Source organism: Meleagris gallopavo, chromosome 16 (assembly GCF_905368555.1).
Source record: "Meleagris gallopavo chromosome 16, MGAL_WU_HG_1.1, whole genome shotgun sequence".
In the NCBI taxonomy this organism is placed as follows: Eukaryota; Metazoa; Chordata; class Aves; order Galliformes; family Phasianidae; genus Meleagris; species Meleagris gallopavo.
In genome coordinates, this window is record NC_139419.1 from 13,591,657 (window position 1) to 13,616,674 (window position 25,018).

At 50.2% G+C, this 25,018-nt stretch overlaps 2 protein-coding genes and 1 pseudogene across 4 annotated transcripts; 2 read left to right on the plus strand and 1 right to left on the minus strand.

Moving 5' to 3' along the window:
• Positions 1 to 7,294: 7,294 nt before the first annotated feature.
• Positions 7,295 to 16,437, minus strand: LOC104913340 (cyclin-F-like; annotated as a pseudogene). Its single transcript, XR_014886876.1, has 8 exons — positions 16,432 to 16,437; positions 15,344 to 15,607; positions 10,443 to 10,623; positions 9,952 to 10,039; positions 9,351 to 9,450; positions 8,901 to 9,031; positions 8,580 to 8,731; positions 7,295 to 8,018 (listed from the first exon to the last, which is right to left on the minus strand). The product of XR_014886876.1 is annotated as a cyclin-F-like (transcript).
• Positions 12,276 to 14,211, plus strand: LOC109366453 (zinc finger CCCH domain-containing protein 11A-like). The gene is made up of 4 exons (XM_085238111.1): positions 12,276 to 12,436; positions 12,655 to 12,794; positions 13,290 to 13,366; positions 13,880 to 14,211. Exons 2-4 carry the CDS (start codon positions 12,708 to 12,710, stop codon positions 14,115 to 14,117), a joined length of 402 nt encoding a protein of 133 aa, XP_085094237.1. The 5' UTR covers positions 12,276 to 12,436; positions 12,655 to 12,707; the 3' UTR covers positions 14,118 to 14,211.
• A 2,612-nt stretch (positions 16,438 to 19,049) lies between the features above and the next one.
• LOC146543266 (uncharacterized) lies at positions 19,050 to 24,666 on the plus strand. Of its 2 annotated transcripts, XM_085238110.1 has the most exons (9): positions 19,050 to 19,661; positions 20,904 to 21,073; positions 21,277 to 21,396; positions 22,150 to 22,273; positions 22,615 to 22,701; positions 22,790 to 22,891; positions 23,110 to 23,249; positions 23,745 to 23,821; positions 24,335 to 24,666. In XM_085238110.1, the coding sequence occupies exons 2-9, from the start codon at positions 21,020 to 21,022 to the stop codon at positions 24,570 to 24,572; spliced, it is 942 nt and encodes a 313-aa protein (XP_085094236.1). In that variant the 5' UTR covers positions 19,050 to 19,661; positions 20,904 to 21,019; the 3' UTR covers positions 24,573 to 24,666. The 2 variants fall into 2 exon arrangements, with proteins under 2 accessions (XP_085094236.1, XP_085094235.1); XM_085238109.1 differs by lacking the exon at positions 19,050 to 19,661 and having other exon boundaries at positions 19,668 to 21,073.
• Positions 24,667 to 25,018: the final 352 nt, after the last annotated feature.

Here is a 25,018-nt window from a genome sequence, read left to right on the forward strand (position 1 = left end):
TTCAGATGCGTCCCTGCGGCGGCTGCTCTGAGCTGAAGGCCTTCGGGGCTCGCTCCCGCTGCAGTGCTTTCAGATGGGGGTGGTTCTTGTGAGCGGCCCTGCCTGCCTGCAGGAAATAGAGGAAGAGACAAAACCAGGGCAGGGGTGAAGCTTTCTCACTAAGGGAGAAAGGAAAGCTGCAATATCAGCTTTAAAAATAGCCGTGACTCCGTCATAGAATCATAGAATTACTCAGGCTGGAAGAGGCCTCAAGGATCATCAAGTCCAACCAGAGCCTAACCACAGTACCCTAACTCTAACAACCCTCTGCTAAATCAGATCTCCGAGCACCACGGCTCTCCAAACGGCTCTTAAACACATCCAGGGACAGTGACTCAACCACCTCATCGCCACAACGAGCACCGGGGGGACGTGTCCCCTGTCCCAGAGCAGAGCCACAGCTCTGGAGGGCTGTGGGGGGAGATACTGGCACAGCCCTACAGCAAAGGGAGGAAGGCTGAGTGCTGGGAGCAGCGTCTGTGCGGCCGGCCCTGGCAGCAGGTGTGTGCAGAGGGCATGCTGTGCCATAGGCACGAGTGGGGCATCACCCCATGCAGCGACATGGCAACGCTCCCGTCTGCTTAGCAAAGCTCTCTGCAGGGCTCACGTGCAGGAGGAGCTCTGCCAGCTCTGTGCAGACACACGTGCTTTGGAGCACGTTGAACAGTGCAGAGTGAGGATGGAGGTGCCTTCCCTTGAGCACAGTGTGCTTTGCTGGTGGGCTTTGTTGAATTTCCCCATTGCTTGTGACCACGTTACAGCCACAGTGCTTGCAGCCTTCTACAAACATAATGGGAATGGGAGAGGCTCTCTGTGCCCCGGTGCTGGGCAGTGTGACCACAGTCCTGGGCAGTATCTGGGGCATCGGTGCCTTTGAAAGCCACTCCTGAGCGCTGAGCCACCCTGCTGCATCCACACCGCAACTCCAGCTTGGGCCGCTCCTTCCCAATTACAGCTTCCCTGTGACCTGCCCTATTGCCTCATTCAGCTCCTCGCTGTGCCTGGCTTTGAAGGAAGTGGAGCGATTAGATCAGAACATAAGGCTTGCCAAAGAAAGTATTTACAGGCTCCTCGTTGCTCCTGGAACAGAAGATGAGGGATGTCGCAATGACACAGGGCGACACGCGGTGACTCAGCTCACACCCTGAGATGTGCCAGGGCAGCGGGGCTGGAGCAGGGGACAGGAGATAACAGCAGTGACAGCCCTGTCCCCTTCACCCTGACAGAGAGCTGACAGTCCTCGTTTGTGGGTGTCCCTCTGGTGACTCCACCACACTCATCAGGGATGAGGACTGACCCCACGGAACACGCAGCCCTGCTCCTGTGGCTGCCCCTCTCCCCACACATCGCTGCTTACCACCACATTCCTGTGCCTGCTTGTCCCCAAGCTGATGGCCTCGATGCAGCAGCACATTTCATGTCAGCAGTGCCAGGCTGCACATCCTGAGCCCTGAGATGGGCCCTGGGCTGCTTGGCTGGGGACTGAGGTCTGTGCTGGGCACAGCTGTGCTCAGCATCTCCCCAGGAATTTTGTTAGCTTACAGAAACCAAACCAGCCACGTCTCAGTGCTCACCTGGCACCCGCAGAGTGGGAGCTGCCAGCACTGCTGCCCTGGGTGACCACAGACTGTGAGCACTGGGCCAGATACAAAAAGAGCTGATGTCTGCTGGGTTCACTTCCCCTTGTCCTGCTCTCTTCCAGCTCGTTGGCTTTGCTGCAGCACTGGCTGGTGCAATTCGGAGCCTGTGTTTGTTACTCCTGAGCACCACCTCCAAGGAGGAGATGCCAGTGCCAGATGCAAGTGCCACTGCATTCCTCATCTGCTGAGGAACATCTCCATGCAGTGGCACTTGCTGCTGGGCCTCGAAATGAGCACCAGACCTTGGAAAGCCCCTGGAGCTAGCAGGACACGAGCCCAGCTCTCACACGGCCCTCGTGCCAGGGGCACACAGGATCCTAAACCCCTCACCCAACCACTGGGATCTTACCAGCAGTTGCACTGGAAATGTGTGCATACGGGTGGGCCTGGCTCTGGGCTCAGCTCCCTACACCACACAGGACCTCATGCTGAGGACATGGGATGCCAGGCTGTAAAATGGGTGCAGGAGCCCTCAGCAGGCTCAGCCACCCTTGCCAGAAGGATTACACAAAATAGAGAAACCTGCAGGGAGAAGTGAAAATCAAATTCTTGTGAATGATACTGGGTATCTCCTAGCCAGTGTGCAGTGTGTCAGCAACCATGAGGCTCCAATGCAGTGCTGTGGTGAGAGAACCTGCTGGGGATGGCCTGGCAGCAAGGTGAGCTCACCAAACACAAAGTTAAAATAATCCAAATAAAATCCTTCAAAAACAGCAGTTTCTTTCACAAACAGGAAAAGCAGCAAGATGCAAAGCCCTTGGCAAGCTGAAAAACCACCTTCATGCAGATGGAAAGTATTTTGAGCGCTATTTGGTTACCGCAGCAAACTGAAAGCTGGTGTTTGCAAATCTGCCAGAAGGAAGGAGAGGGCTGGGAGCCTCTGCAGCAGGCAGGGATGGGAGTGCTGTCAGTGGGGTTATGGGTGGGTCAGCAGCACGGCTTGGTTTGTAAAGCAAATGCTCAGCAGTTACAGGTAAGGGTAGGAATGAATGGGCAGGGACTGTGGCAGAGCTGTGCTCAGGAAGGGTGGCAGTGGGATGCAGCACAGGCAGGCAGGGCCAGTGCCCGGGGGTATTGCTTGTTTTCAGTATGGCACTGCATTAGGGTAGGCTTTGCTGTGATGACGGATTGGAGGCTCTTGAAATCTTCAGGGATTCCCCTTTTCCTCCCACCCTTTCCCACCATTTTCTTCATGGTTTCTCTTGGCCTTATGGGCTTTGACTTGTTGAAACACTCTGTATTTTGGTTTACCAAATATTCTCTTCCTAAACTGAATGTCATCAGGTTGTGATCACCGCTCCCTAGGCAACAACCATCAGAATTACAGAGCTGTGATCAGAAAATTAATGCTGTTTTAAAAAGTAGCTCCAGGTGCTCATGTGAATTGAGCAGAGCTATACCTGCAGCCATGTTGGGGTGCTGTGCCCCCAGAGCAAGGTAAGAGTTGTTTTGTAGAAGCACTGGTAAGCTCTGTCACAGAGGATGCTTTTGCAAAGACCAAGAGAAAGAAGCAGAGGATCAGTAGAAGTCAGCTGTGCAGGCGGTGCTGAGTGATGCAGCTGACACTGCAGGTACCTCTTTTCTGTGCTCTGTAACCACATCTGTTCCATCCTTCCACAGCACAGTCAGCATCTGGAACCTGTTCTCAAAAGCAAAGAGAAGTGAGGGGGAGAGCACTGTTGCATAGGGGACAGATAGAACTTCCCAGGAGCTGCTTGCCTGGTTGTCAGTGTAATCTGGCTCTTCTGATAATGATGTGAAGGCAATTAGATAAGAGACTTTAATTTAAAACAACAGAAAACCTTTATCCCAGGAGGTTGCCCCTTCCATCCAGCAGACTCAGGGATCTCTAAAACTGAATGCAGTGGCGTGAGGTTCTCATTTCATGGTACTTTCCATCCCATTATAGCATTACAATATGATATACACACACACATAAATACAAAACAAGTGACACACAGTGCAATTGCTCACTGCCCACCAACTGGTGCCCAGCCCATCCACAAACCACAGCTGCCTGCCCACCCATCTCCTCACTGGTTTTCCAGTTTTTATGGTGTGATGTCACCTGGTACAGGATACCCCTTTGCCAGCTGTCCTGGTTCTGTCCCCCTCCCAGCTCCTTGTGCCCCCAGCCCCTTGCTGGCTGGACAGAATGAAAAGCTGAGAATCATTCTTGGCACCACACAACCCTGCTTGGCAACAGCTCAAACACTGATGTGTTATCAACGTTTTTTTCTCCTAAAGACAAAACAGAGTGTAATGCCAGATGCTAGGAAGAAAAGATGTGTCCCATCTGAAACCAGGACACTTCTTTTCCGTGTGCTCTGTGTGCTGGGATCAGAGTCCCAGAGTGGTCAATCCGGTCTCCAGAGTTGGTTCAGGAGTTTCATGCTGATGGCCATTTCCCACGGTGACTGGTCTTCAATCTCTAGAGTTGTGATACCTAACTCAGATGGGGGAGAGAGAGCAAGGCTCCAACCGTGCTGTTCGCTGCACTGCTGGTACCCAGAAGAGCTGTTCACCCCCAGCACCTGGAATTGGGGATAACACAGTAAAGGTGCTTGGGAGCACGAGTTTTCTTGGAGGGTCAGAACTCACATGAGACTGCTTGAGAGCACAGGGACGTACAGCTCTGCACAACAGCCTGCAGGATGGCATGGCATGGAATATCACTGCTTCAGGGTGTTGGGAATGGGGGATGAGGCATCCGGACAGAACACATGTTCACATACACAGTCAGCCAAGGCAAATGTTTAAGCATTTTATTGCATACATACCCATCCACTCAGAGATCCCAGAAGGACCATTAGCCAGCACAGCTCGGATTGGACATAAGGTGGGGGATCGGTTGGCTCAGGACCTTGCGGGTGTTCCCACAGAGGTAATGGTGTCCTCAGGTTGTGTTGTGTTCACTCAACCCAGAAAATCCCTGAGGTGACCATTGCTGGCACTGCCCAGCACTTCTTGTCACCTCAGTGGGGGCCACTGGGGGACACGCAGCGTTTCTGGAACCCGTAGGTGCAGTCTGGGACTCAGGGAGTGCTGCAGGTACCCCTATGGCAAGTGGGTGCTGTGGAGAGAAGGGGACACTGAGGGCAGAGTCCTTCCAGGTCCTCGGTCCCTTTTTGGGTGCCAGGAACCTCCCCAGAATTCTGTGTTCCCCTTGGAATGTTGAGTTCTCTCTCTGTGTTCCTGGGGCATTCTATGGGTCCCATGTCCCATCCCACCACCTTTCTGAAGCCCATTTGATTGCTCCTTGTACTTTACTCAGTATTCCTCCTCTTCCCTTACTCATCCCAAGTTCTACTCACCAGCACCCACCCAGGATCCAGCTCCTCCACTGTGTGGAACACAGGGACTTTGGCATTGATGATGGTACTAAGGCCACCCGGATGAAGACACAGGGTTTGGGATGGTGGCACGTGGCTCCTGTGGGTGTTTGGATGAGCAGGACAGGGCTGGGGGAAGAGGAGGAGCAGTGGTTAGATTAGTGGTCCTTTTGGAAGGGTTCCACAACCCTCCAACCATCCCTCCATTTCTCCTTCATCCACTTCTCCATCCCTTCAACCCTCTTCACCCACTTCTCCATCTCTTTATCCATCCACCTATTTCTTCCTCCTTCCCTCACTCCCCAATTTATCCACAACTCCTAACCCTGACCCCTAACTGCTAACCCTGACTCCTACTCCCTAACCTTGACCTCCAAACCCTAACCCTGACTCCTAAAACCTAAATCTGACCCTAAATCTGACTCCAATCCCAAGAAAAAGCAGGTTACTTACCGATTATGACTTGGAGCTGGAAAGCAAAGGAAAGTTTAGGTGGATTTTGGGGTTCGAAATGCCTGATTCAGGGTAGGAGATGAAAAACACAAGATGCAATGAAATGATGGATGGATTTTGGGGTTGGAAATGTCAGATTTGGAGTAGGAAGTGTACAGCAAGACAGAGATTTCATGGATTTTGGGGATGGAAATGCCAGATAACGGGCTGGAGGTGGAAAGCAAGGTAGAGGCTAGATGGATTCTAGGGCTGAAAATGCCTGATTTGGGGTCAGAGATAAAAAGCAAGAGGTAAAAGGGAAGAGTGCACAGATTTGGGGGTTGGAAATGCCAGATTTGGGATTGGAGATGAAAAGTAGGAGGTAAAGGGGAAGGGTGCAAGAATTTAGGGGTTGGAAATGTCAGATTTGGAGTTGGAAGTGGAAAGCAAGGAAAGGTTAGATGGTTTTGGGTTTGAAAAATCCTGGTTTGAGGTCGGAGATGAAAATCAAGAGGTAAAAGGGAACAGTGCACAGGTTTTGGGTTGGAAGTGCCAGATTTGGATCTGGAGAGGCAAATGAAATAATGCAGTGAAAGGGTGGGTGGACTTGGAGACTGGAAATGCAAACTTTGGGGGCTGGAGATGGAAGTTGGGAGGGGGGAGAAGTTGGGAATCCTGGGGAATACAGTTGGAGAGGAATGGATTTGGATTTCAGGGCCAAACCAGTAATTTTGGCCCAAGTGAACACATTGTGTCATGGAACAATCCAGCCCTGGAGAGGACAAAGCCACAAAGTGCCATCTTCTCGCTGAGCAGAGAGGACTCTAAGGTGGTTTGGGGCTGGGACTGCTACCATGAGAACTTCTGTTACCCCACTGACATTACAGCAAAGGGAAGGGGGGCCCTCCCTCTGCCACACTTTACCTCATTATTTCCCTTTCCACCTTAAACAGAGCATCCAACTGAGGGGTTTGGGACCCCACCCTGCCCCACTGTACCCCATCAATCCTCATAGGTGGGCAATAGACCCCACTGGCCCATTCTACTCTACAGACACACTCCCTCCTGTAAGAAGGGGACCCCTATGGCAAGAACCCATCTCACCCCACATCCTAATAAAAAGGGGCAATGCTCCACCATACCTAAGATCCATTCTGCACCACAGATCCCATCAACTTCTCCCAAATGGACAGGGGATCCGAGGATCCAGCACTCCTTGTGCCAAAGCCACAGAACTGAGCCTCCTCCAAAGTTTCTGGGTTCTGTAGCAGCCAAGGAAGTGGCTCCAGCCAACGGTATGTGGGTTTGGTACCCCCAGGGCCACCCCCACTGGTCCCCATGGAGGGGGCAAGTAGAAGGAATCCGAGGTAAGGAGAATGAAAGCAACCTGTCACTTGAAAATCAGAGGCTGTGGGACACGCTGCTTATGAACTCTTTCACGCAGCTACAACCATCATAGAATCATGCAATATCCTGAGTTGGAAGGGATCCACAAGGATCAAGTCCAACCCCTGGCTCCACAAAGGGACTCAAACACAGCAGTCCTTCAGCTTCCCCCACCCAGCAGTGCTGGGGCTGACACACCTCAGGTAAGGTTGGCCCTTCTGCAGGTTCAGATTCAAGTTGCCATCAACCGGAATGCCCAGATCCCTTTTTGCAGGGCTGCTCTCCAGCCCCTCACCCCCCATTCCGTACATACAGCCAGGGCTGCCCCATCCCCGCTGCAGAACTCAGCACTTGCTCTTCTTAGTGCAGATGGTGACCACCCTCAAATTTACCCAGATCTCAGTGCAAGGTCTCTCTACCCTCAAGAGGACCCAACACTCCTCCCAGCTTAGCACCATCCACAAATTTACTTCATACAACTTCCAGATCTTTATTAGAATCAACAGTAAAAACATTAAAGAGAACCAGACCGAAGATGGAGCCCCACAGAATCCCTCTGCTGACAAGCAGGGCAACTCTCAGGCCATAGCCTCCCCAAGCCCAACACAGCCATGTTTTGGTCATCACAGGACATTTTTAGGCTCACATCACCACGGCCTTACAATGTCACGAGCCATCTCCATGCTGACTGCTATAAATACAGGAACCCTGACAACAGAACACCAGTTGCTGACTGACTTACATCCAGAAAGCACATCTGAGGAGCTCCTTACTTAGACCCTTCCCTCCCATTCTGGAAACTTTTGTGGATAACTGATCCTCCACCAAAGCAGCTTTGGCTTCTAGAAATGAGAATCTCTCTTCTTTCCTTTCAGCACTGCCTCAGCAGTGACATGGAACCCCCGGGCTGAATGGCTCTGTAGCTGTTGCCTTAGTCTAATGAGCTGGACAGAGACAGGTACTTCTGTTAAAGACAACTGTGGAGTTGTAGGACTGGCACCACTGACAGAAGAGTAGTCCAAACTTCCTTCCCAGCTGGAGGCTGAAAAACCTCTCTAAGTTTCATCTGGTGTCCTGGCCTTCCTCAGCGGTGCTGTGTGCCCAGGACACTCTACAGATAGGCTGTCTTCATCACTGGAGTCCTGACAGCAGTGCTCTGCTGGATCCAAGATTCCACTGGGACTTGTGACTGAGGGATGAGAAAAGGAAAAGGCCAGTTAGAATTTGGGCAACACCAAGCTAACAGTCAAGCAGAGAAAAAAAGTGCAAGTGTAAACCTTGTTGAGAGGGGAGGGTAAAGGTAGAGTTTACCCTCATTAAAGTAATTAAATATTTCCCTCTCGACCTGTTTGGAGAGGTACTGTCCAACCAGGAAAATGAAAGGCTAGAGCCTGTGCGTCAATAAAACAAACAGCTGACAGTGTTCCAACACTGACTACAATGCAATCCCATTCCTCAAGTTTGGCCTACTGCTGTAACAGTATCTGAAAACATCATCTTTGAAATGCTGAGTGGCTATAAAATCCTTCATTGTGTTCTGAAGCAGTACAGAGAAGAAACATTTACCCCTTAAAGAGTTTAGTAATTATAATCACCGGGGAGGAAGAGAGTTTCCTCAGCTGCTCTTCTCCTGAAAGTTCAGGCTTATCTCCCAGTAAAGAGTTTTATGCAAAGATAAAAAGGCAGATTTTGAGTTCTCTCATCTGTTTTTTTATAAGACTAAAAGTCTTACCATCTCCATCTCTCTCACCTTCACTTTCTTGCTCATCTTCATAACCAGAGCAAGAATCTAAACTCCAGTCCAGGAAGCTGTCCAGAAGACTTTCTTCCTGGGTGGATAGCTCAGCTGTAGGTGTAGTCACTAAGCTGCCCCTGTCATCCTGAGTGCTGTCTTCCCTCCTCCTGTAGCAAGAACATCCAGAAGTCACACATTAAAAGCCAAGTCTGCTTCTCCAGCTCTTCTAATGTCAGGCGAAGGTAACGACAGAAAGAATGGAAGCTCAGGATGCCAGAGAGGAGGAAAGGCTCACACAAGTCTTCACAGACCTTTACAGCCATGAGTTATACTCACCTTTTAGATCTCTTTCCAGAGGGAGAGCTAAAGAAAGCTTTAATTTCTATGACATTTGTGTGCAAGGGACTAGGCTTCAGGTCCTCCTGCTTCACACCCAGCAGTGAACAGAGCTGGCTGTAGCTCATCACCTGAAAAACAAAGTAGTAAGAACAGGACAGTGTGATTCCCTCTGCCAAGAAGCAACTATTTTATCCTTATTTATCTTTATTTCTTTCCAGGAGAAAGCTATCCTGTTGAGCCCTTCCTAGAACTGATTGAAACACAGCAGTTAGAGTCCCAGCAGATGAAATTTAGAAGCCCCAACCTTACCCAGCTATTCTCTACTTCCAAAACCTGAAGTTAAAACCCACTTCTCTTTATTGGAAGTTTTGAACACCCTGCCATACAGGGTGTTCCTTTTGCTCTAGGAGTCAGATTTTAGCAAATGAACTAAAACAGCAAACCCACCTTTTCTTGGCCTATTTCGTCATAACGCTCATCTTCAGATTGTCTTTAACTGCAATGAGACAACACCTGCCTGTAATCCTTAGGGATCTCATCATGGAAACTGAAAAGAAAGACCAGGGCTTTAATCTTAGAATGGATTATATAAAACATTGTTAGCAAATTCTGGCAATGTAAGTACTTTCCCTCTGCCTACCTCAGCTCTGTGCTGGCACTTCAGCAGAGTTGCTAAGCATAGAAGCATCTAATTCCCTTTCTGTTTCTTGAGATATTTGACTTCTAGCCTTTCAGAAATGAATTACTTTTGCTACTGAACTTCTTCTGGAGCTCATCAAAAAGCTGGTCACAATCACCTGAAAATAGCGGTGCTGGCAAGCTGAAACCTGCTAGGCTTGGGGAGCACCAGGGCTTCTGTAACCCAGGGCCACTGCCAGTCAAGACAAACGCAACAGCCGCCACTGAACCAGCCCCCAGATTTCAGTGCCCTGTAGTAGGGGGAGTAAAGCAGTTTGCTAAAGCCACCTCCTCCCTTTGGAAGGACTTACAGCAGGGCTACGAGAGCCAGAATACAAAAACACTCCCAGAAGAGTTCCCAAAGTTTTACCATTTTTGGTGAAGGCGCAGCACACACGGCAACAGGTCTTCAAGAGAGAACCCAGTGCACTCAGACAGCTGGCTGGTCCAGGGATGTGCTGGAGAAGGGAACAGGTGTTACCATTTCACAGAGCTTGCAAGTTCTATAGTCAGACAGAATTTTAGATCATGCTTATGTGATGATAATCTTTAGGAACTTTTGCCTGTACACAGTTGAAGTTCAGAATTAGCTTCAAGGATAAGCTTACTTGAAAAATTGAAGCTACCTAAAGAGAATTCTACTGCATAGATAAGGGCAAAAACCTTCAGTCTCATTTAAATGCAGGGCTTACATTATTGCATTGCTATAGACTGAACTCAACTCCATTCTCACATATTACACCTGTCCCCCTCTTCCACACTCCTCAGGGTGGTTGGGGCACCTTGCCCACAGAGCTCCCTGAAGGGACAAGGCAGACTGATGTACTTTGCTGCAGCTCCACTGAACGGGCTGCTCCTTACCGTGGCCATGCAGCATCTTAGCCAGCAGCAGTGCTGCAGCAGCCAGCCGAGCTGGGGAGTACACGAAAAGGCTCGTGTTTAGGAGAGACAGCTCACAAATGAAGCTGTAAAGGTGAAGAGTTCTTCTCTCCAGTGAGACTATGTTTGACAGTACTTCTTTGTAGTCCACGATGGTAGGTATCTAATACACAAAGGAGAACAGAGGTTGGCAATATAATTCAAGCACCAAGTATTTAGACCACAGTTGTACTCACAAGACACTGCTTTCATTATCAAGTATTATTTTAAACTCTATGCTAACACTGAAATACTCCCCAGTGAAACAATAAACAACCTCTGAATGTGCCATAAGAAACTCAAGTTTTAGTCTCTACAGAAAGGCAGATGGTTTGGTATCTGCATGCTCTTAAATGTGCAGTCTCCACAGGGAACACTTACAATAGCATCTTTGTCTAAGTGAAGTGCTATATTTTTTTATACAAGAGATGCACTTCAACAAGGATAAAACTGTCCATCCACTTTCCAAACTCACCCTTATCTTTAGTTAGTATCTTATTAATAACTTAGTATCTTACATGTGGGAGACAAAGGGACACGGCCAACCGCTTTTCAGTGGTCTGTGGGGACAGGACAAGGGGAAATGACAAAGACAAGGGGACAGGACAAGGGGAAATTGCCATAAACTGGAGCACAGGAAGTTCCACACCAATATGTAAAGGAACTTCTTCACAGTGAGGGTGATGCAGCACTGGAACGGGCTGCCCAGGGAAGTTGTGGAATCTCCTCCTCTAGAGATATTCAAGACCCACCTGGATGCCTACCTGTGCAGCTGATGTAGGGAGCCTGCTTTGGCAGGGGGTTGGACTAGATGATCTCCAGAGGTCAATCCCAATCCCTACAATTCTGTGATCTTTCCTTCTAGGGCACAGATGATCTCAACCATCACTCTGACCACGTCTTCATATTTGTACATGTTGTCTGTTAGCCATACAGCCTTCTGTATCATCAAGATTTCTTTGCTGATAAAACTGCAATATCAAATGTTATTAACAGTCAGCCCGAGCAGAAAGTGAATTAGTCTGTGGGGACTAAGATCCTAAGCCTGGGAGAAATATTTTACAAATAGCAATGTTCAAAGCAGTGTTAATTTGCTAACTCCTGGCACTGCACAAAGGGGTAGGCAAGTCACCTTCAGCAAGGAGGCTCCTCCTGTCAACCATCAGTCCCTTCCGATTCATCCAGCACACCAGGGACGTAGCAGAGTTCAATTGAAATTTACAAAAGATTACTTCTCAGTGCAAATTCAAAAGCTATGCATGGGCACATCTGGGAGTTTTAGAAACCCTGTGTGCCATGCTATCACTGAAAACTTAGCAGTCTGCTGCCCAGTTCTTCAGTTACACTGAAGATAAAGCTGAAGAGGCATGACAGCAAGTGAAACCTAACCATACACTTAGGAGAGCAGACCACTTCTGCACGTCACTGCTCTAGAATCTGAGCACAAAACTATCAGTATTCAAAAGAAATAGCTTTGTAGATAACCAGTAAAAACTGAGACAATTAGTCTGATCTATATCTATAATTAAGCCATCAGCTCATCTGTGTATCTTTCAATTGTGCCATTTTCCCCAGGGACTCAAGTAAAGCTTGCATACTTACAGCCTTCGTCTTACAGGTATGCTATCCCCAGCTTCATAGCAGCTTCAAAGTTGCCCCTTTCAGCAGCCCTAAAAGAGAACAGAGAAGATACTTCAGGTTGAAGTCAATAGGTGCTTCCACATCAGACAAGTTACTGCAGTGAAGGCCTCCCTGACTGTAAATTTATCTGGGTTGGATGCGCTGTCTTTCTCCTCAGATTTTCTGATTGTTCTCTCCTGGACTGTTCTCTGCAGTTGACATCCCAGCTTCCTCCCATGGCCCGGCTGCAACAAAACGCAAGCGATCTGAGGAGACGGGCAAAGCAAGGGAATTGCCTCGCAAGAAGAGAGTCAAGGGTGAGCACAAGGAGCTTGTTACAGTGCCTCAGCACAGTAATGCTGTCACTTAGCATTGTTCTGGGTCAGTTTTCCTTGCCCTGGGCTATTACTGAGTGCAGCTCCTGGGTTTCTTCGTTCCTTTCGATGTGCTGTGGGTAGACAGAGAGCACTGTGTGGGAATGATACGAGAACGTGGATTTCTCTGGAGGCACAGCAATCTCTTCCTTTTACTCCAGATGGACGCAAGGTGCGCGGGAGGCCTATTGACTGGAAGACCACCTTCCCCACAATGCGGAGACTGAAGCGGAAAGCAGCACAGATGCAACCATCTGCTGCTGAGGACACCGATGAGCCCCCAGCCAGAAAACTACCAATGGTAAGAACAACAGCAACAGCAGTAGGGCATAAGGAAGGTTTACATTGCTCTTGTAGTAATGGTAGAAATTTCAAACGTTCTACAGCTCTTCTGTTTCCTCCGAAGGCAGCGGATGTCTCACAGGGTTCTTATGGAAATTTTCTCTTGTGATTAGATGTACACAGATTTTGTCCATGAATGCTGTGCTGTTAAAAACGCCCAAGGTCACTCGTAACCTTCAAGGGAACGCTCTCTTCAGGAGCACTGTGTTTCCGTACTTGGGATCAGGCTCAGCAGCGCCCAGGGAAGGGAGGAGCAGCCCTCAAAGACCATCCAGTGTTCCACATGTCCTACTGTGGCCAGGGGTGGCGGCCACAAGATTCAACTGCCTGGAAACCCAGCCAGCCAGGCCCTGAATACCTCCAGGAATGGGGCATCCACAACTTCTCTGAGAACAGCAGCTACTCAGAAAACCTTTGAGCCCTGCTTCGTACACACTGTCTTGTTTCTTCCTAGGCGATCCTTGCTTCAGTCCCGCCCGAGTACACCCTGGTCAGCGTTGACAGCGTTGAAGTCCCACAGCTTCCAAGCAGGTGATGACCACTACTTGTTCTTCACCAGTGCCCTTCAGCCATTACACATAAGTTCTTTCGCATCAGGGGACAAGTCGAGTGTTTGAGATGCGTCATGGCATAATCCAACAAAGGAAGAGGTCATTTGCAATCATTTCAATTGCTTACTCAAAGTCTCTGCACAGCGTGTCATGGGGAGAAGTAACTCAGTCAGTGAACAGGTTTATGCAGAGGATGACTTCTTCACATATTTACAGTCAAATAATGAGGCTGGCGATGTGTTTCTGCTACAAAACCTGGCCCCTGTTGGCTAGGCTCAAACTGCTCTGTCTGTCCAGATCAGTTCCCACTACGAGCAATGTGCCTGCTGGTATCTTGCACTCTAAAGGCAGCCGCAGGTTAACTGAATCGCCATCCCTGTGTGAGTGTGAGGTGCGGGAGGGGTTAACCACAGATCTCAGAGCTGGTTTGCTGAAAGCGTATCTCCAGTTAGAAATGTCAGGTACTGACTATTCTCTTCCTTGTTCTCCCCAGTTGGGAACTGCTTTCAGGAAGCCAGGAAGACTCTGGGGCACAGTCAGAGATCAACTCAACATCCCATACCATGCAAACAGATCAGGTGCAGCAGCTGAGCTGCACAGAGGCAGGGAAAGAACTCTTCTCTGAGGATGAGGACCTCGAGGAGTTACTGATGGAAATCACAGAAGAAGAACAGGAAGGAGAAACTGATGAGGACACTGTGGGTACAGATGAGCTCCTAATGGTACTCTGAGACCAATGACATTGCAACACCATCATCTGATTGCATATTTTAAAACAACAACAACAAAACATAATTAAAACCAACCCTATTCCTTTTCAACCCAGTTCCTTTTCTTTCTTATTCTGAGGGACACTTTTCCTGAAACAGTGCAATGAGTCTTAAAGCAAACTGGTAAAAATCAGCAGTGCCTGCATTCTGTTCTCCCGATTTCCCTGCTGGTCAGAGTTCAGGGGCTGTACACCCACTCCCCAGCTCTGGGTGGCTGCCTTCAGCATCAAGGGCATAAAGCACTTGTGTGGGCACAGAAAGACGTCCATCCAGAAGGCTGAACCTGAAACTTCTTCCTTCCTCCCCCCTTGGCAATACTCTGCTTTGGGTTCACGAGGAAGCTCTGGAGTTCTGCTGCCTTGGACAGTGCCTGTGTCAACGGCAGCGCCCACCTCCCACTCCCACCTCCCACTTTCTCACCCTTCTCTCAGGCCTCTCGCTGCATGCTGCAATTCCTCTCCGTGAACAAGAGATGCACACCCAGTACGACCGGCACACCCCTTTCCTTGCCCAGACCCTGTTGCCCGTGGGCAGCAAGGGGCAGCAGCTTGGAGCGTTAGGGCAATCCCTTATTGGATCTGACTCCTGCTTCTCATCCCACTGCCCAAGAACAGCGGTGGAGTCACTCATCTCCTGACAGCCCAGTGCATCTGCACTGATCGTGGCCAAGGGGGCAGCACAGAATTTGTGAGTCCAGCAAGTGCTGGCGTTTGTGCTGCTGGTGGTAAGTTCTTCAAAACATGCACATGCCCAAACACTGGCGTGATCTTCCACAAGGTACTTAAGTTGGGAATGCACCCGCAAGCTAGGAGGGGGAGCATCAAGTAACAATTACCAAAATAAAGGGACTAACCTGATCTAATTTTAGGTAGGCAACTAATTAATCAGAGCTCCTTCCCTGTCTAACCATCACTACAGAAGGGATGCCAAACCAAATTCACGTTTCCAGACACACTGAGCTGGAAGGACAATTCCCACAGAAACTTCACACAGAACACACAAATACTGCTGCGAGTCTTTGAGGCTAGGGCAGTGAGAAATCGAGTTGTTAGCACAGCAGATAGCTACCTACTGCACGGACTTCGTGGCTCTCCTCACATCTCCTCGGATGCAGGCGTTCCCGCGTGCAGCTCTGGCTCCCGGGGGCAGCAATAAGGCTGCGCACTGCACGAGGGGCCGGCACTCACCGCTCCGAGCGAGAGGATGTCCTCAGCACGAAGGCCTTTCAGAACACGGAGCAGAACGTCCTCAGGCACACTCAGCAACGTCAGGACTCGGGGCCGTTTTCTTCTCCTTCGCTCGGCAGCGAAACACCAACACCTGCAGCACCCCGCCGCCGCGGGCCGAGACCCGCTGAGCGCACTGCCGTTTAAACACGGCGCGCCGCCCGATTGGCCGAGAGGATGACGGCAGGTGGGGCCGTTCCCGCGGCCGCTCCCGCCGCGATTGGATCACGAGGATGCCAATTCCAACCGCGGCCGTTGGCGGTTCACGCGCACGGCGGCCACCGCGCATGCGTGCGGAGCGCGAGCCCTTCCCGCTGCCCCCTCACGAGGGCGCTGTTGCCGTGGCGCCGTCTTCAGCCTCAACGATTTCGCCTCCAACACGTACTGGAGTCGCGATAGGATGCCTTTATCTTTCGCCTCAAAACGAGCAAGGACATTTCCCTCGGGTTCCACACACACTGCTTTTAAGAGTGGCTCGCGACGGCCTCATCTTCCCAGGCTGGAAAGGATCTGCACTATCATCCAGTCCAGCTGCCCACCCACCACCGTTTCCCCACCAAACCGCGTCCCTCAGGACAACATCTAAACAAAGTCTGTCTCACTGCTCCTGCAGCCAAAGGGCTCAGATGCACGTGTTCCTGCCCGATTCCCTCCTGCTTCCCTAAGTGTCACAAAGGAATTTGAAAATAGGTTTCAAGATTTAAAAAAAATCATCAATTCTGGTCTATTTGTGTCTCTGTTTCTCTGTTTTCATCTCACGTTTGCAGCTCTGTTACCTGCAGGTTTCCACATGGAACGCATGGGCTTGTATCAGCTATTCAACTCAAAGATATTCAACTTCAGGTCTCTTAACTCTTTTATCAGAGAGAAATACGAAATACCCCTCCCTTCATAGTCACACCTTATTCACACCATTGCTTTCTCACACACACACACACACACACACAAGCTGTGAACAACTATTTTCAAGGATGAAGCACGAGGAGGGTCAAATTCCATGAAGCCCTGACAAACACCCTGAGGACAAACACCCTGACATCTCACCTCACCGCCATCGAACCAGGCCGATGCATTAGTTTCACCAAAACAAGGTCAAATTTCCCACTGGCTTTATCACGGATTTGATGAGGCTGGAAAAGACCTCCAAGATCATCAGCCCTCTGCTGGGGGAGAAGAGCAGAAGTGTCTCCTCTTTACTGCTGCAGAACCTGACCAGGGTTAAGAACTGCTGTGGTTTAACCCAGCAGGCAGCCCAGCGCTGCACAGCTGTTCTGTCACAGTGCAATGGGGGAGAAAGACCAGAGAAAGGCAAAACTTACGTGTAAAGACATTTAATAGGACAGTGTAGGAGGGGAAAACAACAAAGGAAACCGAAAAAGGACTCATCTCTGAGTCCATTAACAACCGCTTCAAGCTTGTTATTCCCTCTCACCTCAGACGTGCCATAGGCTTTAGAGTTCCTTTTTCCTGTACTGTAGGGCTGCGCCTGCAGCCTGGCTTTGTTTATATCATAGAATCATAGAATCATCAAGGTTGGAAAAGACCTCTGAGATCATCCAGTCCAACCGTTCACCTATCACCAATGTTTCCCACTAAAGCACGTCCCTCAGTTCAGCATCTACATGTTCCTTGAACACCTGCGGGGACAGTGATTCCCCCACCTCCCTGAGCAGCCTGTGCCTCAGCCTCACCGCTCTTGGAATAGAGGTATCTCCTAACGTCCAACCTGAATCTCCCCTTGCGCAGCGTGGAGCCGTTCCCTCCAGTCCTATTGCTAGTTGCTTGGGAGAAGAGGCCAGCTCCCACCTCACCACAACTTCCCTTCAGGTAGCTGAAGAGAGCGATAAGGCCACCCCTGAGCTTCCTCTCCTCCAGACGGAACAACCCCAGCTCTCTCAACCGCTCCTCATAAGCCTTATATTCAGTTCATTTATTTTCATTAGCATAATTAGTAATGTCCTCGGTGTAATCACCCGTGTCCTTCCAAAAGGAGGTCTTCAGATGATGTTGCTAACTAACTCTCTACAAGTCAGCTTTTTCTCCACAGAGGGAATGTTGCAGAGGGGTGACCAAGATCCAAGACTTGTCTTAGGGATTCTCCTAGATTTAGGCAACCTACTACCCCACTGAAGACAATGGAAACACTACTGAAAGGCAGCTAAGCATCCTTCAGTCCAGTTTTTTTCTCCTCTGGAAGCTGAAAACTTAGTCCTATCATCTTTCTCTGAACCAAAGACTCCTTCCTGCAACAAATCTCACCACCTTTGCTGCTGTACAGCTTGGCTGCTTACTGCCTCTCTATGGAGCAAGATATGTTCATCAGATTTCTACACAGATCATGCTGCCTGCAGAAAGCCTGTGCTATCCTGCACGTACTTTTATTTTTCAGCTGTCACCACCAAACTGTATTTCTTTTGCTTGAGAGGGGTATTCGATTCTCTTTACTGTGGAAGGCTTAACAGTGATATATTTCCCACTGAATTTGTGCTTACAGAACGGTTACATACATGCCATCGTATTTTCTTTTGCATTCTTTATCTTTTTAGCCATTTGTAGCAGTAAAGAAATCCACAAAAAGTTATTGCTATGCTATGCTATATTGTTTTATAATGCATTTCTAGAGGCAATGACAGCAACAGGGCTTCCATGCATTTGCAGTTGAGCAGAGGTTGATGCACTTCTTTAAGCATATCACCTTCATCAGGCAGCAAAAGTAAGTTCAAGGCAGGGCGGCTGATGCACTGGGACGCAGCAACATTCGTTATGCTGCTTTGCTCCCAGAGGTCACACCATATCCTGCACCAACCGAGGAGAAATTACACTCTCCTGTGCAGAGCCTCTGCAGCCTTCCCACAACCCTTGAGGACGGGTAGGGATACGGCATGACAGAAAAGGGATTTCCCTTCTGATGGGGAAAAAGTGCCCAAGGAACGTTCACATCCCACGTGCTGGTGTGTAACTGCTCCATGCCCATGCCCCACGTGCTTCTGAATGGGCAGCACAGCTTTTGTTTCACTTAGCCACCTGGTGCAGAGCAGATCTGGCTTTCTGCAGGCATGGGAAATCATCCCATCACTTTGTGCCTTACAAGGAGTTGAAAACCTTCTCTTCTCAGAGTCCGACTTCCAACTCTTACCACCTACAGTGAAGTGGATTCCGTTTTTCTAATATCCTTAAATTCCAAGCCCATATTTTCCCAAAAGAACAGAATTTGGAGGTAACCACCTACAGCTCAGCAAGCGATTTCAGTGCCTATTTCTGATTGTGGCAATTATTCAGCTCAGAGGTCCCACTTAAAATTTAAGGTGCCCGTTTTAATTCAGACAAAGGCTGGAGGGTTGCAGCTGACTTCCCAAGACTGCAATAGGTGGTGGTGACACAGCCTCGGGCTTCCGTGTTTGTGCTAATCCCACGTTTCCTTGCTCTGCCCTGCAGGGCAGCTCGTGCTGGAAGTGGCTGCTATCACACTGTGAATGAAGGTCGGTGTAGGAACAGCTGCTGATGGGAGACAGGAAGTCCAGGCTAATGAACTCTGAGGCATCTCCTGGTGTGCTACCAGAGGCGGCAGTAATGATGTCGGGGGAAGTTGCAGAAGAACGTGAGGAGCTCCCCAGCAGGAAGCCACAAAACCTGCAGAAACCTGCAGGAGAGTCAGAGCATGCGCGGGAGCCCAGGAGGAAATGCAGACCGGGTGTTTGAGCGGCGCCTGGCAGTGCAGTGCTGCAGCCCACGACCAGAGCTGTTCTGCCTTCACCAGGCTGGCTTCCCAAGTAGGACGTGTCTGTCCTCGTAAAAACCAGAGGGCTGGCTCATCCCAAGGCTTGCTGATGGTTTGGAAGCTCAAATTCATCCAGCCTCCAAGCTGGAGGCAGCCCGGAGGCAACGTCTCCTGGGTCCAATCATGTGGAGCCGAGCGAGAGGGTAACCTGAGATGGCTGCCCAAGAGTCACCTTAATTTCTCTGTTGTCTTACTTCAGATAACCCCACTGGGTGCCCCTTGTGTCGGTCTCTTAGAATTTGGATCTAGGAGGCGTCCGCTTCCTTTGCTTATAATGAAAGCGCATAAGTGATGCGGAACCGTGCTGAGGTCACAATCGTTGCTGGGGTGGGTGGGTTTGGCCCTCAGCTGGTGAGCAGAGCTGGTGCTCTGGTGAGCGTGCTGCACACAGAGACTGAGCTCTGAGCGGTCCTTGGAAGGATCATCCTTGGAGAGCTCTCAGAAGCACCGCTGCGGCGTGTGTGTGACCTGGGCACAGCCCAGACTGACCTGGACAAAGAGGTGAGCTGGGCTTGGTGCTGCGGGGTTGCTGGAAGGAGTCTCAGCAGAAAAGCTGGGCTGGGGAGGAGCTCCCAGCTCAAACGAGGCCCTTCCCAATGGCTGCTTCCAGGGGAAACTGATTCTTTATGAGATTGTGTCACACGTTTCGGTGAGGATGACGAATTGTCGTCGCTCCCCTGTGTAATGCTACAGTGCAATGGAAAGCTCAGCAGTAATAACAGGGTGGCAAAGTCCTAGGCTGCAGCAAGTGACGATTTGCCCAAGTGCAGCAGTTGGGGTCACAGAAAGAAAGGAAAAAAGCTGCTGAGCCTTGGAAGGCCTCAGGAAGGCAGGGATCTACAGACAGCACCCTTGCCACCACTGCCAACCCTCCACTGATGTCTGGGAAGGGTTTGCGTGCGCCCGAGCTGCCCTGGGTTGGCCCTGCCTTCCCACCAGGTGCTCAATCACTGCTTCAAGCTGTGACTGAGCATTGCCACTACAGCCCTGCAAAATGGCTGCCGGGCGCCAGCCTTCCTCTCAGACATGACAAAGGAAGAAGAGCACAGGCTCCATGCAGTGCAATTTGTGCTTTAATGACCCATGGAGCCCTGGCTGTGCCGTATCCAGCATATTTTTAACAAAACCCCACTGAAGTCATGGTGGAGAGCCGGGTGCTCAGCTGGGGACATGGACTGTCTGGTGACACCACAAGCACGGTGACACCACAAGCACGGTGCTTGGGGCCGTGGCTGCACCAGTGAGTGCCACAGCCGTGAGCGCTGCGCAGGAGTGTGGACACGCTGCGTGAGCTCTCGTCCCGGCTGGCAGTGATAGTGGTGGTGGCTGACGGGTGCTGCCCGCTCTCGCTGACGGTGCTGCTCAGCCATTGTCTGGTGTGTTAGCTGGAAGGGAGAAGGACTGCAGCTGTGCCTGGTAAGCCAGAACTGTAGGTTTGTCAAACATGTGAGTCGCACCAGTGCATCCATTGCAGCTGCAGCAAGAGAAGATGAAGGGAGTCTTTTTCATGTCAGGAACGCAACGTGTGTGCTGCAAGGTATATAACTGGTGATGAGATGGAGGACAGTACTTGCTGGGAGAAGCCGTGGCAGTTAGACACAAGTTGGATCTAGACTTGGCACAGTTCTTGCAGCCAGCTGCTTCGGAGACGTTGCCCGCCTCGAGAGTCTATACGGCATAAAAGAAGAAAGCTGGGAAAATGCTTAATCCTCATGATTCTGCCCTTGTTGATGCCTCCTGTAGGGTTCCTGTCCGAGAGGACGTTTTGGGGATCCAAGCAGTTCAAGACTGCAGCCGGCTCTTTCCAAGAGCGGGGAATTCCTTTGGAGACAACTCAGACTTGCTCTGAGAAGTTCCCCATGGCTCAGCAAGGAGACGACTGCTACTACTATTTCTACTCTGTCTGTCTGAAGGTACGGTTGGCTGTCTTTTGCCTGGATTTTCTTCCCTTCCCACACTTTTCAGAGAAAGCGGTGGAGCAGTGGGGACCTGCTGGTGATGCGTTACCTTCATCAGCAGTGGGATTGTGCGCTCGCTGCTAACAACCTGGGCTAACAGCACGGACACGTTTCAGGCTGTACTCCTATTTTCCTGTGTGGCTTCCTTTTGCTTGCAGGGAGACAGCTGTCCCTTCCGCCACTGTGAAGCGGCTCTGGGGAGTGAACGAGTCTGCCGACTGTGGGTGCAGGGTTGCTGTTTCCGGAATGACTGCAAGTTCAGACACATGAAAATTGATGTGAGTGTTTGCCTAAAGATGTGCTCTCCTAGATAGTCCACAAAACCACTGTTCATTGCTGTAGGAGGGCTGAATGCACTGCTGCAGGCTAGATACATTTGCTGTGAACATCGTACCGGTTTCTGTTTCTAGAGGAGACTGGGAGGAGGTAGGGGGAAGAGAATTCAATGCCTTAGGTATACCTTAGCCAGAGATGATCGCATTAGGTGCCAAAGGCATTTCCTCCCCAGATGCAAAAAGACCGCATTGCACAGGCACCTTAATCTGCTGGAGCAGGGTGGCAGGAAAGAGCGGGCACTGCCCTCCTGCCAGCGGGGCTTGGTTCTGCTCTATCACGCCTGCTGTGTCCTGGATTTCTTCAGAGCAGTTTGTTTTGCTGCTTGGAGTAGAGAAGGGTGGGGCAAGAAATGATGGTAAAGAGCTAAGGCTTGGTCCAGTCATTTCTGACGCACTAAACCACGACATCTGAAGGCACTGTATCTCCCAAATAATGGTAGCATTTTGCAGGTGCGTTGGTTTCAGCCCCCGAACTGAGAGCACGTGTCTGCTCTACCTGAAGGATAAGAAAGCAAAATATGCCGAGCGGTTGCAGCTCATGCAGATGTTGAGAACACGCTCCCAGGTGTTTCCTTTCGGGATAAATGATGCTTCAGCACTGCGACAGACCTATCTCAGGCACAACCTGGAGCGCGGCATCTCTTTGCAAACCTCCTCTGCCTGTTTCCGTGACCCTTCCTTCCTTTCTCTCTTCAGAAGAAGCGCAGTGAGATTCCCTGCTATTGGGAGAATCAGCTGGGAGGCTGTCAGAAAGCCCACTGCCCTTTTCTTCACCTGAAGGAATGCGGTGGGAACGCACCGACCGTACCACCAAGCAACGGTGAGTTCCTGGTGGCATGAAGCATGAAAGACTTAATTATGAATATTACTTCTGAGCGGGTGCAGGATGTCAGGTAACCATTCATTGGGGAGGGCAGGGAAGAGTCCTGATAAGTGAAATATTGGTTTGCGTTTTGGCTGCCAGAATGGGGGTGGGTTTTTTTCTGGAGAGAGGTAAATGCATTGCAGGTCTGTGCTGACTGCAGAAATGGCACAACAGCTTATCAGCAGAAAGGCAAATGTAAGAAACCATGCTTGAAAATTGGAAGCTTGTGGCTGACTGTGCTGAAACCTTCCTCCAAACAGATGCTCTTCAATTATTTCTTGTCTTCTTTCTGCCAGAAGCTGACCCGAGCGGCCTTCCTCTGAACAGCGGCCTTGCAGAAAGCCTGGAGAACCAGACAGAGGTTGAGGAGGCACCAGAGACAGGTACAGATACTGAACAGGCATCTGGGTTGGATGCGCTGTCTTTCTCCTCAGATTTTCTGATTGTTCTCTCCTGGACTGTTCTCTGCAGTTGACATCCCAGCTTCCTCCCATGGCCCGGCTGCAACAAAACGCAAGCGATCTGAGGAGACGGGCAAAGCAAGGGAATTGCCTCGCAAGAAGAGAGTCAAGGGTGAGCACAAGGAGCTTGTTACAGTGCCTCAGCACAGTAATGCTGTCACTTAGCATTGTTCTGGGTCAGTTTTCCTTGCCCTGGGCTATTACTGAGTGCAGCTCCTGGGTTTCTTCGTTCCTTTCGATGTGCTGTGGGTAGACAGAGAGCACTGTGTGGGAATGATACGAGAACGTGGATTTCTCTGGAGGCACAGCAATCTCTTCCTTTTACTCCAGATGGACGCAAGGTGCGCGGGAGGCCTATTGACTGGAAGACCACCTTCCCCACAATGCGGAGACTGAAGCGGAAAGCAGCACAGATGCAACCATCTGCTGCTGAGGACACCGATGAGCCCCCAGCCAGAAAACTACCAATGGTAAGAACAACAGCAACAGCAGTAGGGCATAAGGAAGGTTTACATTGCTCTTGTAGTAATGGTAGAAATTTCAAACGTTCTACAGCTCTTCTGTTTCCTCCGAAGGCAGCGGATGTCTCACAGGGTTCTTATGGAAATTTTCTCTTGTGATTAGATGTACACAGATTTTGTCCATGAATGCTGTGCTGTTAAAAACGCCCAAGGTCACTCGTAACCTTCAAGGGAACGCTCTCTTCAGGAGCACTGTGTTTCCGTACTTGGGATCAGGCTCAGCAGCGCCCAGGGAAGGGAGGAGCAGCCCTCAAAGACCATCCAGTGTTCCACATGTCCTACTGTGGCCAGGGGTGGCGGCCACAAGATTCAACTGCCTGGAAACCCAGCCAGCCAGGCCCTGAATACCTCCAGGAATGGGGCATCCACAACTTCTCTGAGAACAGCAGCTACTCAGAAAACCTTTGAGCCCTGCTTCGTACACACTGTCTTGTTTCTTCCTAGGCGATCCTTGCTTCAGTCCCGCCCGAGTACACCCTGGTCAGCGTTGACAGCGTTGAAGTCCCACAGCTTCCAAGCAGGTGATGACCACTACTTGTTCTTCACCAGTGCCCTTCAGCCATTACACATAAGTTCTTTCGCATCAGGGGACAAGTCGAGTGTTTGAGATGCGTCATGGCATAATCCAACAAAGGAAGAGGTCATTTGCAATCATTTCAATTGCTTACTCAAAGTCTCTGCACAGCGTGTCATGGGGAGAAGTAACTCAGTCAGTGAACAGGTTTATGCAGAGGATGACTTCTTCACATATTTACAGTCAAATAATGAGGCTGGCGATGTGTTTCTGCTACAAAACCTGGCCCCTGTTGGCTAGGCTCAAACTGCTCTGTCTGTCCAGATCAGTTCCCACTACGAGCAATGTGCCTGCTGGTATCTTGCACTCTAAAGGCAGCCGCAGGTTAACTGAATCGCCATCCCTGTGTGAGTGTGAGGTGCGGGAGGGGTTAACCACAGATCTCAGAGCTGGTTTGCTGAAAGCGTATCTCCAGTTAGAAATGTCAGGTACTGACTATTCTCTTCCTTGTTCTCCCCAGTTGGGAACTGCTTTCAGGAAGCCAGGAAGACTCTGGGGCACAGTCAGAGATCAACTCAACATCCCATACCATGCAAACAGATCAGGTGCAGCAGCTGAGCTGCACAGAGGCAGGGAAAGAACTCTTCTCTGAGGATGAGGACCTCGAGGAGTTACTGATGGAAATCACAGAAGAAGAACAGGAAGGAGAAACTGATGAGGACACTGTGGGTACAGATGAGCTCCTAATGGTACTCTGAGACCAATGACATTGCAACACCATCATCTGATTGCATATTTTAAAACAACAACAACAAAACATAATTAAAACCAACCCTATTCCTTTTCAACCCAGTTCCTTTTCTTTCTTATTCTGAGGGACACTTTTCCTGAAACAGTGCAATGAGTCTTAAAGCAAACTGGTAAAAATCAGCAGTGCCTGCATTCTGTTCTCCCGATTTCCCTGCTGGTCAGAGTTCAGGGGCTGTACACCCACTCCCCAGCTCTGGGTGGCTGCCTTCAGCATCAAGGGCATAAAGCACTTGTGTGGGCACAGAAAGACGTCCATCCAGAAGGCTGAACCTGAAACTTCTTCCTTCCTCCCCCCTTGGCAATACTCTGCTTTGGGTTCACGAGGAAGCTCTGGAGTTCTGCTGCCTTGGACAGTGCCTGTGTCAACGGCAGCGCCCACCTCCCACTCCCACCT